The 16,598-nt window shown below is 39.9% G+C and overlaps 1 protein-coding gene across 1 annotated transcript in view; it reads left to right on the top strand.

Moving 5' to 3' along the window:
* Positions 1-879: 879 nt before the first annotated feature.
* Positions 880-16,598, top strand: part of ldhba (lactate dehydrogenase Ba) — a 28,147-nt gene continuing 12,428 nt past the window's right edge. Inside the window, exons 1-2 of the mRNA XM_039791027.1 lie at positions 880-1,034; positions 15,154-15,290. Of these exons, the coding sequence (XP_039646961.1) occupies positions 15,162-15,290 (129 nt within the window). The 5' untranslated portion in view covers positions 880-1,034; positions 15,154-15,161. The remainder of the gene's footprint in view (positions 1,035-15,153; positions 15,291-16,598) is intronic.

Genomic DNA, 16,598 nt, shown 5'->3' with positions numbered 1-16,598 from the left:
TTGTATTATATCTATGTGGATTGTATAAAGTGATTATGTTAAAATTAATGTTGTTGTGATAATACCACCTTTAAAATCAAACAGTCCAAGCCAAAGGGATCCAAATTAGCTTCAGTACATTTGAAAGTGTCTCTTATCCCTTGTGTTGTCCTTCGGGTCCCAGTGACCCGAAGGACAACACAAGGATTATGTACTTCCGTTTACTTTGTTGAGAATTGCTCTCTAAACAAGGGTTAATACAGCACCTTAGTTCTTTTTTGTACAGCATTTTGGTCAGCTTAAACTGTGTTTAAATGTGTTCTAGAAATAAACTTTACTTACTTACTTTACAAGAAACAGGGTTTAGAGAGCAATTCTCAACAAAGTAAACGGAAGTACATAATCCTTGTGTGGTCCTTCGGGTCACTGGGACCCGAAGGACCACACAAGGGTTAAATAAACTAACACTCCCCCTCCTTTTCTTGACACTCTGTCTTTCCGAAAGCAGCTGTAACCAGAAACATAAAGTGAGTAGGGCTTTCTGCTGTGATTGAGCCCAGCTGCGAGTCAGTGCTCAGACAATCAAGTGCCCATGTTGGATTCAACGAGGGCATCAGCAATCCACTCATTGTGTTCAGCTGCAGGAAAAACTAACGCACAGAGAGAGACAGGTTTTTGTGTGACAATGGGGGGTGGACCTGGTGCACTTTGAGAGCAAAATTAAAAGGTTAGCTAGTCTACTGTATCTATGAAGAATCTGTGTTCTCCTAATGTTGTGTTCTCTGTATGCACTTTAAAAACAAACAAACAATGTGTTAATTGTATTTTCACTGCAATTACAACTGAAGATTTTTGACCCCTACACGTGAACCCATCCAGGTCACATTGGCAACCAACCTAGCCTCCTCCCCCTCCCCCACTGAAACCCGTTGGGCTCCACACGGACCACACCAGCCTTCTCCTCCCATTTATCTGCCAGCAGCTGGACTCCGCACGCTCTCCTCCACCGGACCAGATAACGGATCATATCAGTCTGCGGAAACGTGTGTAAAAACGTGAGTATTCTGCTTATTTGTTGATGTATTGTTTTCTTTTTTTCTTTGGCGGGCTCGGGGCTGCCGAACAGTGCCTGCGTGCTGAACGCCTCAGCAGCAATGGATGCTCAAGAGTTGAAATGCCCGCTGCAAGAAACCATTTTCAATCGAAAGCGAGGTTAAGCTAAGGTGTCATTAGGAGTTGGCGGCAGATGAGAACAAAGACAGGGCAGCCTAGCGTCATGAATTATTGTTTTATGAAGTCGAAATTTGGAAGATTTCAACATCTGATGCTACCAGGGGTTTGAAGTGCAGCTGCTATAGCTCATTGATCTAGGTCTTTGGTGTAATTACAGATGGTAGGGCTTTTCTTTTACATTAACATTCCATCACTTTAACGTCTACGTATCTGTATTTACGATCACGTGTGGCTGTCGTCCCGCTGTGCACCAGATTGAGGAGAGTGCGCCACGCAGACGATAAACCCCATCCCCATGAACTGGCACCGAACCCGGACTTTCCCTCATAATTAAGAGTTAGGAGCGCTGTATTCATGTTAACCGCATAGTTAAACCTTTCGTGTTGTTCCAACTAAGAAGCTACAGTCTCTCATCACTGTCACCAAAATCGAGGGCTACGGCATGGCCGAGGCCGTGCTCTTACATAACACCAATTGACTAAAACCAAGTCAAAGAGAGGAGCTACACCAGCATGTCACCTCACTTAAATCATACGCATGCACGAAGCAATGAGGCTGGTGAAGCGATTATGTAATTGATTTTGAGGAGGCTGAAGCGAGGCATTGTGTGGTTCAGTAGCTTTGTCTCCTGAATACAGCCCAGATAGCGGGACAGTCCCATTTCTGGCCATAAAGCCCCTCCCCTTCACGCCTATTTCAAGTGTCCATTATGTCCTTGATGTGAGCTGTTATCTGAGATTGTTGGCAGCATGTGACGGCAGGCTAAATATTACAGGACTGACTTAACTGAGCTCCCAGGGCTTTGTTCTTTCTGCACCCTGAGCTAAGGTCATTGGTTCCCAAACGGAGGGCCTTGGGACCTTCAGGGATCAGTTTTTTTGTATAATTATTTTCTATAATATGCAATAACTAGTATGATGTTCCTCTCAGTTGCACACTACCTCCCTTTCTTTGCGAAGAGCACCTTCTTTTTGTACCACCATTTTAAGTGTTACAGTAATCTGACCTTGATATATCAGCCTGTTATTACCCTTTTACTCACAGCTAAACGGTGCTGTGTTTGAGTTATGCACAGTAAGATTAACTTTCTGTAATTGATCTCAGTTCAGTTATTTGTGTTTTGCTCAAATAGTTTGTAGTCTCTGGGCTTTACATCATTTATCATTTAATGTCCCTTTGACCTTTTTGTTATACAACTTCATTTTCTTGTTATTAAAACTTGTTGACAGAAACAGAGTGCACGTGAGCACTGCTGTCTACGAGGAAGTTCAACACTGAAGGGCAAAAAGAACTTGTGACACAAGTTGGAAATGTTTGTGTGTAGTAACAGACTGGCATAAACCAATGTAATACATCCCTATTGACAAACTTTGCAATTTGAATTTGGACATTCCTAATGCCCTCTTGTAGTCACAAGTTACTGTTACAAAAGTCTGATTTCAGCTAAAGTAAGGTAAATACAGTTGCCGGTCTGCAGCGTTCTGAAACCTACCAGTTGACACCAATGAGACGAGACGGTGTATCATCTCTAAAACAACGCCTCTTTGTACTTACAGGGCTTGACATTAACTTTTTAAGGCACTTGTCCATGCACAAAAGTCACTTGTCCGGGTAAACCTTCATCATTTTATAAAAAATATTTTGTTTTACTAATGCAGAATTCGAACAAACCGTTGAAAGCATCCAAACACTATCAACATTAATAAAATTCAGTTGAAACAGTAGAAACAAACGTGTCCCAACAATAGATTTCCCCTTCAACACGAAAAAGGATCTCCAGACTCCATAATACAAAGTAATATGTTGCACGCCGGTGTGCAGAAGTTAATATATTGAGATTCTAAGTCAATATTTTAAAGTTTGCCATTACTTTCAGATTCCTCGTCAATATTCAAAGTTACTAAGTCAATATATTGAGATACTAAGTCGATACTTTGAGATATTGAGTCAATATATTGAGTTTGTAAGTCAATATTTTAAATGTTCTCATTGGTTTGAGATTCCTAGTCAATATTCTGAGTTACTAAGTCGATATATTGAGAAACTGAACCAATATTTTGAGATATTAAGTCAATATATTGAGATACTAAGTCAATATTTTGAGATAAATCAATATATTGAGATACTAAGTCAATATTTTGAGATAAATCAATATAGGTTCTAAGTCAATATTTTACATTTTGTCATTACTTTGAGATTCTTAGTTTATATTCTGAAATTCTAAGTCAATATTTTGACCAGAGGTAGTGTTGACTTAAACTTGAACTTATACTATATCTAAAATAATTTTGTAGACAAAACAATGGATTTTGCCACTAAATATTGGTGTTCACTTTTTTTATTTTTATTAATTAATTTGTTAATTAACAATTTCACTAATTTCTACCTGGCAGAGGCTGATTTACCGAAGGGATCCTTTTTAAAAGGTGTAGCTACTTTACAGTTGATTATTACCTGATATTTAATCTGGATATACATTTTTTTTTTTCAAAAAGGAGCACAAAAACATTATAGAATGGCAAACGACAGTAACTTATTTTACCAGTAAATTCCTGTTAAACGACCACTGAATGGGAAGAGTATTTTACAACAACTTTGAATGCAGCACGAGGCTGGCGAGGCGAATTTCAAGTGAACGCAACATCTGTTTTTCCGACAGCAGCAGCTGCACACTGTCATATGTTCCTCTCCAGTGAAATACAGACACACCTTTACACCGTTTAGCTGTCAGCATTTTAACTGTTTACTCCAGCTGCTAGCTAACGATAGGCTAACGTTACTTGCTGTTGAGTGTAGTGTTAACTAGCGTCCCGTGCGGCGATGTTTAGGTTGCCTCTAACGTCCGTTTTCGGAGCATCCGAGAGAAGCGCAGGCATTTCAGTGGCACCGCGTTGCAATTCGGTCCGGTAGATAACGGTCGTTAAGGCACCGGTGCCGTATTAGCACAGAGTCTCTCCTTTTCTGTCAACGATGTGGCGAGGAGGTAACGTTAAGGCGGAGTTAACAAGCTAACGTTAGCTAACTAACACCGGCAGGTTCGCTTACAGAGAATGAATGAACAGTAGGGCTGCAGCTATCGATTATTTTAGTAATCGAATATTCTACCGATTATTCCATCGATTAATCGAGTAATCGGATAAGAAATACTTAGTAAGAAATACTTAGTAAACAGCAATAGTAAATATTTATTATTGCTGTTTACTTAAAAAAAGGAAACCTGTCGCTTGTGTGTATTTATACACAAAAGACTGGTTTCCTTTTTTAGAAAAAGCAAAAAATTTTATTGCCAAATTCCAAGACCCTTAAAAAGAAATACATTACAATAGTACATTTTTGGTGGCCCAAATGTTAATATTTTTCACCCAATTCCCCTTCTTGCCTCTGGCTCTTTGCACTGGATATGCAAAAGAGTTGTTCACTGACCAGAGGGTTTACAGCAGGGCTACTCAACTACACTGTTCTGGGGGACACATTTTCAGAAGCCTAATACACAGTGAGGAGCATAGCTATATCTATGGTGAGGAGAAAGAATAAAGAATGCATGAACGTCATTCACGTGCATATTAAGTAGCCATGCTGGGGGAGGAGAGCCGGTTTGTCTCCGGCAGCAGCTACATTTCCAAAGATTAGAAGCAAACTAATAAAAAGTTACACTACAAACCGACAGCTTTCGTTTTAGCTTGGTAAAACATCGCTATTAGCAGAGTAGCATGCTGCAGGCTAGTTGTGTAAACAGCGCGGTGGACGAGAGCAGCAGACGTTAGCTACCTTGTGTCGGGTTGGCTCCGTGGAATGGATGAGTACACTGGAGGTTTGTTACAGAGGTGATGTAGCAGCAGGTTTGCAGCTTAAAATGATCCCAAACTTTCTGTCATTTTCTCTCGCCTGTCTCTCCCTTTTAGACCTCGCTATTCTCGTCTTCCTTCATTTGTAATATGGGCCGTCAGTCTTGTGTCCGCAGAAGCGCAAACCTCTTGTGCGCTAGTAATAATCCTCCGTGAGGAAACACAGTGAGCCGTACAACCTTAATTACATTGATTTAACGAAGCTTCGAGGCAAAGAATTTTGCTTCGAGGATTTTTTGTAATCGAATTATTCGAGTTATTCGAAGAATCGTTGCAGCCCTAATGAACAGTGGGCTGGATCGAACGTTAGCGGCCCGCTGACCGGCTACCGCTGGGCCCGCTGCCCGGGATTGCAGGAGGGAAAAATGTAGAATTTCAAATCGGTAACATAGACGTAATGAGTGGCACATAACGTGAAGTAACATGGCATTTTATTTTGTTTGAGTTTTAACTTGTCCAGTGGGGCAAGTAAATTTCTCTTCCATTTGCCCTACAAAAAATCCACTTGTCGCGGACAAGCCTTAATGTCGAGCCCTGTACTTCGTCTTAACTTCTGACTTTTATAGCTGGATATATCATTTGTTTATTCTAAATATGAATGTGGATAACGTTCTGAAACTGTTTTGTCTTTGGTCTGAACTGGGCTTTAAGTGCAATGGAGGGAAGCCAAACACTGTTCATAAAACTAATGCAATGCATTACATAACCCAACTTTAAAGTTTCCATCATGCCTTGTAGCATTCCCAGGTGCCAACTAGTTCCCTTAAAGAAAGGGGTTTATTTGGGGTTTGGGAAATGGTTTTGGTAAATTTAAAAATGGTTATTTGAAGGCGCTTGATTGGAGTGATATAATCAATAGCTTGGGGACAAGAGCTACCTACTTGATTACCATTTTACTTTTGCTCAGAAATTGGTGCTAAACTTGTTTTTAAATTGAACATTGCCAGAAATTAGAACCTTGCAGTGTTTGTCTCTCATCTCTATCCGCTTGTACAGTGTAGTCTATGGTCCATTATCATAGTGGCAGCTGGGACATCCAGGGGGACAATCTGCTGGATCAGCTCAGTGATTACAGTGAGAGTTCTTATAAGACCTTGGTATTTAAAATGGACAGTATATCAGTTGTTGATTTCTTGGTTTGGTTCTGCAATTGTCATGTCTTGCCTTTTGATGGACATTTGCTCGGCCTCCTGTAAGTGTTTGTAGACATGGCCCTACTATGGGCCTTCAGTGTTGTAACTGCTTGTGTTATTGTTGGCATACAAACCAGGATTGTTTGTGTTGCAGGCTTTATTTTTGCCATTATTTGCGCTCTCTGCCATATTTTGAACGGATTCCCTCATGTAGATGATTATGTGTGTGTTTATGTTAAAAATCAGTTTTGAAACAATGAATCGGTAAAATTAATAACAGGAAGTTATCAATTATCATTGTCGATTTTGATAATCACAGGGCTCGACAGTAACGGTTGCCCTTGGTAAACGGATTGAGTCAATTGGCAACTGTTTCGTGGCCAACCTGTTCAATATTTATTTAAATTTTTTTTAATATATAAAAACAAATCAAAACGAACCATTTATTTCAAAAGAAGTCAATATTTAATTTGTCTCTTTAAATTTGAAACCCTACGTTGGTGCGCTACACAACATTTCAGCTGTTGTGCGACCGCTTTCCACACACGCGCGTTTGCTGTGAAAAGATAGATGTAACACAATTTTCTGGGAATGTCATTGTTTCATTATTAAAATGTGTTTCATGAGAACATACGTAAGAAATGAATTGCTCCAAATATAGGTAGTTTAAAACATGGCAACTGTGTCAACTTCAACAACCAAAAGCTGATGCCTGGTTGCCAAGCCGGCAACCAATTTAAAAAAGTTAGCGTTGAGCCCTGTAATCAGTTAATGTTAAGTCATTCAAACATGAAACACATGGTGGTTGCATCTACCAATCTGAGAATTTGCTTTCTTTCTTTTCATTTTATACCATTGTCAATCAAATACATTAAGCAAAATGATAATCGGCAGCTCACATATTAATTAAATGGTGCTTAAAAAATGCGCATTCAGAAATATAAAAGTAATTATTGTTAATGTGCCTTATTGCCTCTGCCTCAGGCTCTCCCTCCCTCCTCTCTCTCTCTTTTTTTTGTTTACACTGAAACAACGATCATATCTCAAGTGATTTTTCTTCCATGGAAAGGGGAGTATCTAGCTGGCTATCTAACACCCAGTGTGGGAAGATTGAGTGCTAAAGGAGCCAGAGAGAGAGGAGCTTCTAGATGGTTACATATTTAGCAGCCTATATGGATTTTTTTTCAAAGAAGTGGTCTCCCATTCTTGAACTTATTACTTGTCCTGAAGTACAAAGTGCTCGCTGACATTGTCTGTGGCCTAAATGAAAATGATTGATACCTGATGATTGAGGTATAGGATGCAGCCAGGTGTGTACCAGGCGACCAATATCAACACCTGTAGATGGAATTTTAATTAAACGAATACCGGTCTTCTGATCGAGCGAACTTCATCAATGGTTTTGTTTTGAAGGAGGAAGTTGCTTTAGAACAAACTCATACAGTGCTGGACTCTGTAGAGACCAACTCGATTATTTGGCGAGTCCGAGGCGAAATGCCAACGAGTCCAAGACAACAGAAAAGCGTCTTGAGTCTGGACTCGAGGCAGAGTCCAGACTCAAGTACTACAGCCCTGCCGCAGCATGTGGCAAATGTCGGAGCTGACATTAGTGAACAAATCGGTGAATGCACGGGAATTTAAGTGATATCCCGCAGTTGTGGTGTTGAAATAAAATCCCACGTCCTTTTGGTTTGAGACCCCGACAACACGGAGTGAAAAATGTGGTTGATTTTGTGACTAGACCGAATACAACCCTGCCAAGGTCTATCAACACAGCTCCGCCGACTGGAAGTACACGCAAGTGGGGTAAGAACCATAAACTAAGTGAGGGTAATACTGTGTGTCCATTGTCAGTTTCATTTCAACGCTTCCCATTAATGGATTAATTGGATAAGCGGGGCGTCGAGTCGGCCGCTCCTCATTTGCATAAAGTTCAATCCAGCCAACTTTATGCAAATGTTGAGCAGGCTCTGCTCTACACCTCTCAAAAAAATATCACATTTTAATAATGAAACAATGAGAATTCTCTCATTGTAATATATATATTGCAATGTAATTTCCCATCCCTATCAAATAGAGGTGCAACGGATCACAAAACTCACGGATCGGATCACGGTTGAGTCACGGATTGGATCCTTTTTCAGATCAGCACAAAAAGGGGGGACATTTTAAATGATTATTAAAATTGTAATTACTTTTAAAAAAAAATAGTTATTTCACCAGTAAACTGCTGTTAAAAGAAACCGATGAGTAAAGTATATTTTACAATAACTTTAAATGCACCATGAGGTTTACCAGTAAATGCAACATTTAGTCCAGTCTGTATAGTTTTTCAGACAACAGCAGTGACCGTAGAGCTAGTTTGTGTCTTTTAGCTCATATCTTTAGCGGCAGACTGTTGTACGTCCCGCTGTTGGAATCCTCTCCAGTGAAATACAGACACACTTTACACAGTTTTAAATGTCAGCATTTAAACCGTGTTTAATTCAGTTACTACTGTAGCTAACGGAAGGCTAACGTTACCTGCTGTCAGGGCCGTACTGGGACTGAAATTCAGCCCGGGACTTTAAGATGGAGAGGCCTTTTACGCGAGTGCCCTTGGTGCACGAGCAGAAGGATTTTCTGCAGTTATTTTAATTCTAATAGTGTTTTTATGGTATAAAGAGAATCAGATTATGCTGAAGACCTTCAAGAAACTTTAGGATGACACCTGCCTCCTCAGGTTGTATAAGCAAGTCACCACTGCACTGAACACAACCAGGTCAGCAAAACCTAATCTCCAACACATAAGTCACAGTATACTGCCAGCATGTCATGTGCACAGTCAGTTGAAGTGATAAAATAGTTACAAATACTCACACTCATATACTCAAAAACTACAGTGCAGTCCCATTGTGTGTGTGTGTGTGTGTGTGTGTGTGTGTGTGTGTGTGTGTGTGTGTGTGTGTGTGTGTGTGTGTGTGTGTGTGTGTGTGTGTGTGTGTGTGTGTGTGTGTGTGTGTGTGTGTGTGTGTGTGTGTGTGTGTGTGTGTGTGTGTGTGTGTGTGTGTCCTTACTTTCTCAGCTTGGCTCCCTGGCTCAGCTTGCCCTGTGATGGACCCTCCCTCTGCTTACTGATTGTGCAGCTACATATCATGTGCATGAGAAGAACATCAGATATATATATATATATATATATATATATATATATATATATATATATACACACACACAGTGCCTTGCGAAAGTATTCGGCCCCCTTGAACGTTTCGACCTTTTGCCACATTTCAAGCCTCAAACATAAAGATATAAAACTGTAATTTTTTGTGAAGAATCAACAACAAGTGGGTCCCAATTATGAAGTGGAACGAAATTCATTGGCTATTTCAAACTTTTTAACAAATAAAAACTGAAAAAGTTGGCGTGCAAAATTATTCAGCCCCTTTACTTTCAGTGCAGCAAACTCTCTCAGAAGTTCAGTGAGGATCTCTGAATGATCCAATGTTGACCTAAATGACTAATGATGATAAATAGCATCCAGCTGTGTGTAATCAAGTCTCCGTATAAATGCACCTGCTCTGTGATAGTCTCAGAGGTCCGTTTAAAGCGCAGAGAGAATCATGAAGAACAAGGAACACACCAGGCAGGTCCGAGATACTGTTGTGGAGAAGTTTAAAGCCGGATTTGGATACAAAAAGATTTCCCAAGCTTTAAACATCCCAAGGAGCACTGTGCAAGCAATAATATTGAAATGGAAGGAGTATCAGACCACTACAAATCTACGAAGACCCGGCCCGTCCCTCTAAACTTTCAGCTCATACAATGAGAAGACTGATCAGAGATGCAGCCAAGAGGCCCATGATCACTCTGGATGAACTGCAGAGATCTACAGCTGAGGTGGGTGACTCTGTCCATAAGGACAACAATCAGTCGTATATTGCACAAATCTGGCCTTTATGGAAGAGTGGCAAGAAGAAAGCCATTTCTTAAAGATATCCATACAAAGTTTCGTTTTAAAGTTTGCCAAAAGCCACCTGGGAGACACACCAAACATGTGGAAGAAGGTGCTGTGGTCAGATGAAACCAAAATCGAACTTTTTGGCAACAATGCAAAACGTTATGTTTGGCGTAAAAGCAACACAGCTCATCACCCTGAACACACCATCCCCACTGTCAAACATGGTGGTGGCAGCATCATGGTTTGGGCCTGCTTTTCTTCAGCAGGGACAGGGAAGATGGTTAAAATTGATGGGAAGATGGATGGAGCCAAATACAGGACCATTCTGGAAGAAAACCTGATGGAGTCTGCAAAAGACCTGAGACTGGGACGGAGATTTGTCTTCCAACAAGACAATGATCCAAAACATAAAGCAAAATCTACAATGGAATGGTTCACAAATAAACATATCCAGGTGTTAGAATGGCCAAGTCAAAGTCCAGACCTGAATCCAATCGAGAATCTATGGAAAGAACTGAAAACTGCTGTTCACAAACGCTTTCCATCCAACCTCACTGAGCTCGAGCTGTTTTGCAAGGAGGAATGGGCACAAATGTCAGTCTCTCGATGTGCAAAACTGATAGAGACATACCCCAAGCGACTTACAGCTGTAATCGCAGCAAAAGGTGGCGCTACAAAGTATTAACTTAAGGGGGCTGAATAATTTTGCACGCCCAATATTTCAGTTTTTTATTTGTTTAAAAGGTTTGAAATATCCAATAAATTTCGTTCCACTTCATGATTGTGTCCCACTTGTTGTTGATTCTTCACAAAAATTACAGTTTTATATCTTTATGTTTGAGGCCTGAAATGTGGCAAAAGGTCGAAAAGTTCAAGGGGGCCGAATACTTTCGCAAGGCACTGTATATATTCATTCTAATTCAATCTGTGCTTCAGTCAAGCATTTTATCCTATATGTAAATATCTGATTGATATGCCTAATATGATTGCCTACCCAGCCCTGCACACTGCCCCTCTACCGGTCTGTTTCCTGCTCTTCCTCACTCTTCCTCTCTCCTCCTCCTCCTCCTCCTCCTCCTCCTCCTCCTCCTCCTCTCTCCTCCTCCTGCTGCTCCTCCTCCTCCTGATGAGAGTGTATGTGTGCAACAATAGAAAATAAAAACAATTAGCTTATCAAAGCAAAAATTTGGAGACAGAAGCAACTCAGGTATACAGACCTAAAACTGTCCTACCTCACATCACCAAATCCAAACCTGACTGAAAGTAAACTCTTTTTTTTTTTTTTTCGGCACCTTAAGTTTGAGCCAATCGGATGTCAGGAAAAACGAGGATCAGTCCAAGTTAGGAGGGGCCGCTCGTATCCCCCCTCAAGATTGAAATTATTGGTTTGGCCCGGTCTGAAACACACACACACACAGACACAGCGCTCCGCTGCAGCTGAACGGCTGGCCAGGCCGGTCGCGTATGAAAGAAAAAATAAATAAAAAATACTTATTGACCACCGGCCAGTTCGGCCGAAAAATGGACCGGCCGTTCGGGATTGTTCCCGGTATTCCCGATGGCCAATCCGTCCCTGCCTGCTGTGTAACGTGTTATTTTGCAGCAATGCTTCTGTTAACTAACCTCTGTTTCTGAGCATCAGAAAGCAGCGCAGACATTTAAGTGGCCTTGTAATGAGGCACCGAAATCCGCGTTGCTATTTCGTCCAGGAGATACCGGGCACCGGTGCCATATTAGCACCGGATTTTAACATGTGCCGTTAACATGAACAGAAAGTGGTCACACAACAGCTGAAATGTCGTTGGGCACAAACGTGTTTAAAATTTACGGAGACAACCAAATATAATTTGACTTTTTTTAAACAAGATTTTCCAGTTTTATGTTTTTGATTTGTTTTTTATATATAAAAAACAAAACCCAAATATTGAACAGGTGGTTGCCAAAGGGGCAAATAAACAGTTGCCAATTGACTCAGTCTGGTTGCCAAGGGCAACCGGCAACAGTTACTGTCGAGCCCTGAAAATAAGAGATTGTATTCCGAATGAGCCGCCATTATGATCGGTTTTGAAATCCCGGATCAGCCAGACCCATGTGAGGCGTTCGTCCAATCAGCCGCAGCCATCGCGGTTGTAGGAGGTTATAGCCTGTTGTCTTTGCTTGTCAGTGGTCAGTGAAGAGAAACTAGTGGCATGCCCACTAGTGTGCAAAGCCGGGAAGCGGGGGGGATCCCATCTGTGAAAACTAACTCCTTATTGGCTATTACTACGCAGCATTTTCCTCGCCAATGTATGGTCTTTGGTAAACAAAAAGGATGATCTTCGGCTGTGGATCACCACTCGTAAATGTATTTTGGACTGCAACATCATGATTTTCATGGTAACAACCGCGCTGTGCTGTGTGGCCAACTCTGGCAGACTTGCTCTCTCCTCCTTTTTCAACATGAAATACGATAATGTAGTGCAAGTAGAAGAAATTCCAAAGTGCAACAATAAAAAGGTATAGTTCATGGTTGACAGTGGCAATTGCCTTAGGAATGAAGGAGCCTTCAGCTCTGGAGCTCCTGACCCGAACAACCCTATACCTCCGCCCAGAGGGCAAAAGGTGTAACTCCTGGTGCAAGGTGGTAGATGGGTCAGCCAGGATGGAGGTGGCCTTTTTGTTTTAGAGTGGAGAGACTTCGCTGGGACATCCCTGTAATCAGAGAGCAGGTGTTCACCACTCTCTTTGTCTCTTGAGATTTGTCTTTTCAAGTCAACTTTATTGTCAATTCTCTTAATATGTGCAGATATATACAAAGGAAACGAAAATACGTTTTCCTCCGACGCACGGGGGTAAACCCATTAAGCCCACCAAAATCTGAGTTATTTTTCCTACATACTGACATAGTTTATTAACATAATCATTGGTTAAAATGTAAGATTAATCTCTCATTTGAAAATAAATTCATTTATTTGTGTATGTTTTATCATATTAAAGATATTTTATGAATAAAGTCAAAAGTCTGGCATGGGCTTAAATGGTACAGTGGCACCATTTAAGCCCACATGTGTTCCAAATAAGCCCACAACAAAAATGATTGACAAAATATAAGTAATTATTATTTTAAAGTTAGTGAAAACACCAAATATTTATTCAATAATATGTCTTGCATTAACAAGTATCTAAAAACCCATTTCATGTTATGTTTGGCTTGCTTTAGCCAATTTGTCACTTGAACCAATAACAACCATCATCAAACCACAAACATGACTTGAAGAGCAGCTTGTGAAAAAAGATAAGACTACAATTATTATTCTGATAAGCTACATTCATAGGTTTTATTCATTTTTTTTCAATATTGATAATATAACAGTTTTTAAAGTAGTAAAAACACTGACTCTGAGTCATTAACCTGGCTTACGTTAACATTTACTTAAGTATTTAAAAAAAGGTTTGTTGGCATGCTTTTGTCAACTTATCACCTACATTTTAACATCAGATATCAAACATGACTTGCAAAACAGCTCATAAAGTACAGCATTTTGATTTCTTGGTGGTTTGCCAGGTGAAAAGGGTCAGCACCCTGCAGGTTAGCCCGGCAAAGGATGAACCTCCGTCATGCCTTGATGATTTTTAGATGCTGTAATTCTTCCTTTTTGTTGTCATTTTTCTCACTGTAAACAAATGATTATGCAAATTAGGTTACATAACAATACTTCTGGCCAGTGTGTGATTTGTGATGTACTCTTGTTAATGATGTCAGTAAGGTAAAAGAACATCAAAGTCACAGGATTACAGTAAAAATGACAAAATTACAAATCTTTACTTCAAAAATTCCTATCAAAATCATAATTTCAGGAATTTCCTATTGAAACACATGAGATGGGCTTAAATGGAACATACTGGGCTTAAATGGTTCTACAGTGACTACCGGGGAAATAAAGATGATATGTTAATACCAAAATGAAATAAATTTATAAAGATATGCCTGGAGCCTAAATATGCTGTAAACTTGCCATCATAGTTTTCCCTCTGTTGCCAAACTTTCAGAATTATCAAGGTATTTTCATTCAAAGTTGGCTTGCGCTACCTGCATTTTAGCTCACTGTACCATTTAAGCCCACCTTGGAAAAAAAGGCATTTTAAAAAATATTTGGCCCCCCCCAAACCATATATTGTGTCTTAATTTGTAGATCGATGTAAAATGAATCCGAAAACATTAAGTGTACATACTTAACATTTTTAATCCTTCGGTAGTGTATCTATCAGTATGGCTATATTTTGACCTTGTGATTAGCTCGCTACGCTAACTAGCAAAACCCATCTTTCCAAATGAAATCAAATGGTACAAATTGGCAAGAAACTACTTGATAATACACAGCAATCAAATCATTAATCTCTCAATTTACATAATATGAATGTACTTACCAAGTTAGTGGATGTAAATTGTTGAAAATAGATTCCTTCTGAGGGGTCCCAAAACACCAAAGTTTTGAGTCGACTTTATGTGAGCCTCCTTGAGACTGCTCTGATGTAGGCTGGCATATCTCAGCATTGACAAATGTGAATGGTTCTCAACAAAAACTGATGTGTAATTAAGAACTTGTTAGATTGGATAAAATAATGAGTAGCATAAGACAGCCACCTCTTTTTTTTTTTTTTTTTTTTTTTTTTTTTTTTTTTTTTTTTTTTTATTTACTTCAAAGTTGCAAGTGGGCTTAAATGGTACCTGGGCTTAATGGGTACGTTTACCCTAATAAGTACAAAATGTATGTATAAAAAATTCTAAATACTGCAAAAGTGAGACAAAACAGTATAGGAAACTTAAAGAAAATGAATATGCAATATAAAGGAAAAGTATATAAGTGAGTCTTCCTCCTCCATAAAGGTACACTGCTGTTGTACAGTCTGCAGGCTGTGTGTTGTATAGGAGGCTGTATGTTATACTTAATGACTTTAGACAGATTGAAGCAGACTGTGTCCTGTTGGAGCTTCTGTGCTGTGGGACCCACTAACCAAGACATGTCTTCTCTGTGTCTCCCTACAGCTGTGATCATGTCCTCAGTGCTACAGAAGCTGATCAGCCCTCTGGCCAGCAGCCCTGCTGAGCCCCCCAGGAACAAGGTGACCGTGGTCGGGGTGGGCCAGGTGGGCATGGCCTGCGCCATCAGCATCCTGCTGCGGGTAAGACACAACACGTTCAGAATGTGTGTGGTTGTGGTTGCATTGGTCAATGAGTGCTAACCACTCATTGACCAATGCAAGACTTGTATTCGGTATGACATTCTGGCGGTATAATCAACTTAATAAAAAATACCACGGTTTCACAGTATTGTGGTATTGCAATTACAGCTCTAAAATGTAATATTTTTAAATGTCTGGGTAAAAAAAACAGCTTATTTTCCTCTATTTTAACCCTCGGATAACGACGATGTCGTATACGACATCAGACAGCACCTCCGATTAATATTTAGATCATTTCAGAATGATTTAATTTAGCTGCTTACCGTTTTTTGCTGCTACAAGCTAAGAAGCTAGCCATCATGGGAGTGTCTTCGGTGTCTTTGTAGCCTTTACAGAAGGTTTTATATCCAGCCTGGAAGTTGTGCCTCTTTTCGGAGTTGTTCAGCAATAAATCCACACTTTTACATCCAAGATTTATCCACTTGATGTCCGTAATTTATCTAGTTTTTGGTCATTTTTGCCGCTAGCTGCTAGCCAATTTCTGCTGCTAAAGAGCTAGCCATCACGGGGGTGTCTTTGTTGTCTTCGTAGCCTTTCCAGAAGGTTTTCTATCCAGCCTGGAACTCGTGCCTCTTTTCGGAGTTGTTCAGCAATAAATCCAAACGCTTACATCCAAGATTTATCCACTCGATGTCTGTAATTTATCTCGTTTTCGGTCATTTCAATCGTTAGCTGTCTGCTCCACTGTAATCCCATGATGCTTTGCTATGTTTTTCAACCAATGGGAAGGCAGGTCCATCACACAAAGAGTATATTAGTGGAAAGAGTTCACTCCAGAAAATGGGAGCGAGAACAAAGAGTAAAGTGAAAAAGAGAGAGAATTCCGGTCTATTAGTATTAGAATGGCATCACTGTTTAGATATTTGGGATGCATTTGGGCCTTTTTTTGAAGAAATGTAAATAGTGTGTCATTTATGAGTTATAACGTTCATTATGTTTATTTTTGCACTGGATGACACCAAATATATAAGATAACTGTTTTAGACAACACAAATTCTTGTGTAGCATTGCTGTGTGGTGTGACATCAATAAATATGACATTATTATTTTGATAATTGGCAAAAGCGTCTGGCCTTTTTTTTGAAAAAATTTATATATTTTGTCAACTTTATAAGCTATGTTTATTTCTTCACAGTTTGACACCAAAGACATATGGGAACTGATTTAGACAGGAGATTGGATTAGCTTTTATTCTGTGTGTGATATCAATAAATATTTGTGAGATTCATTTTCCGTTTTATTTGTTTT

This window comes from Perca fluviatilis, chromosome 23 (assembly GCF_010015445.1).
Source record: "Perca fluviatilis chromosome 23, GENO_Pfluv_1.0, whole genome shotgun sequence".
Taxonomy (NCBI): Eukaryota; Metazoa; Chordata; class Actinopteri; order Perciformes; family Percidae; genus Perca; species Perca fluviatilis.
This window is presented reverse-complemented; position numbering and strand designations above follow the sequence as displayed.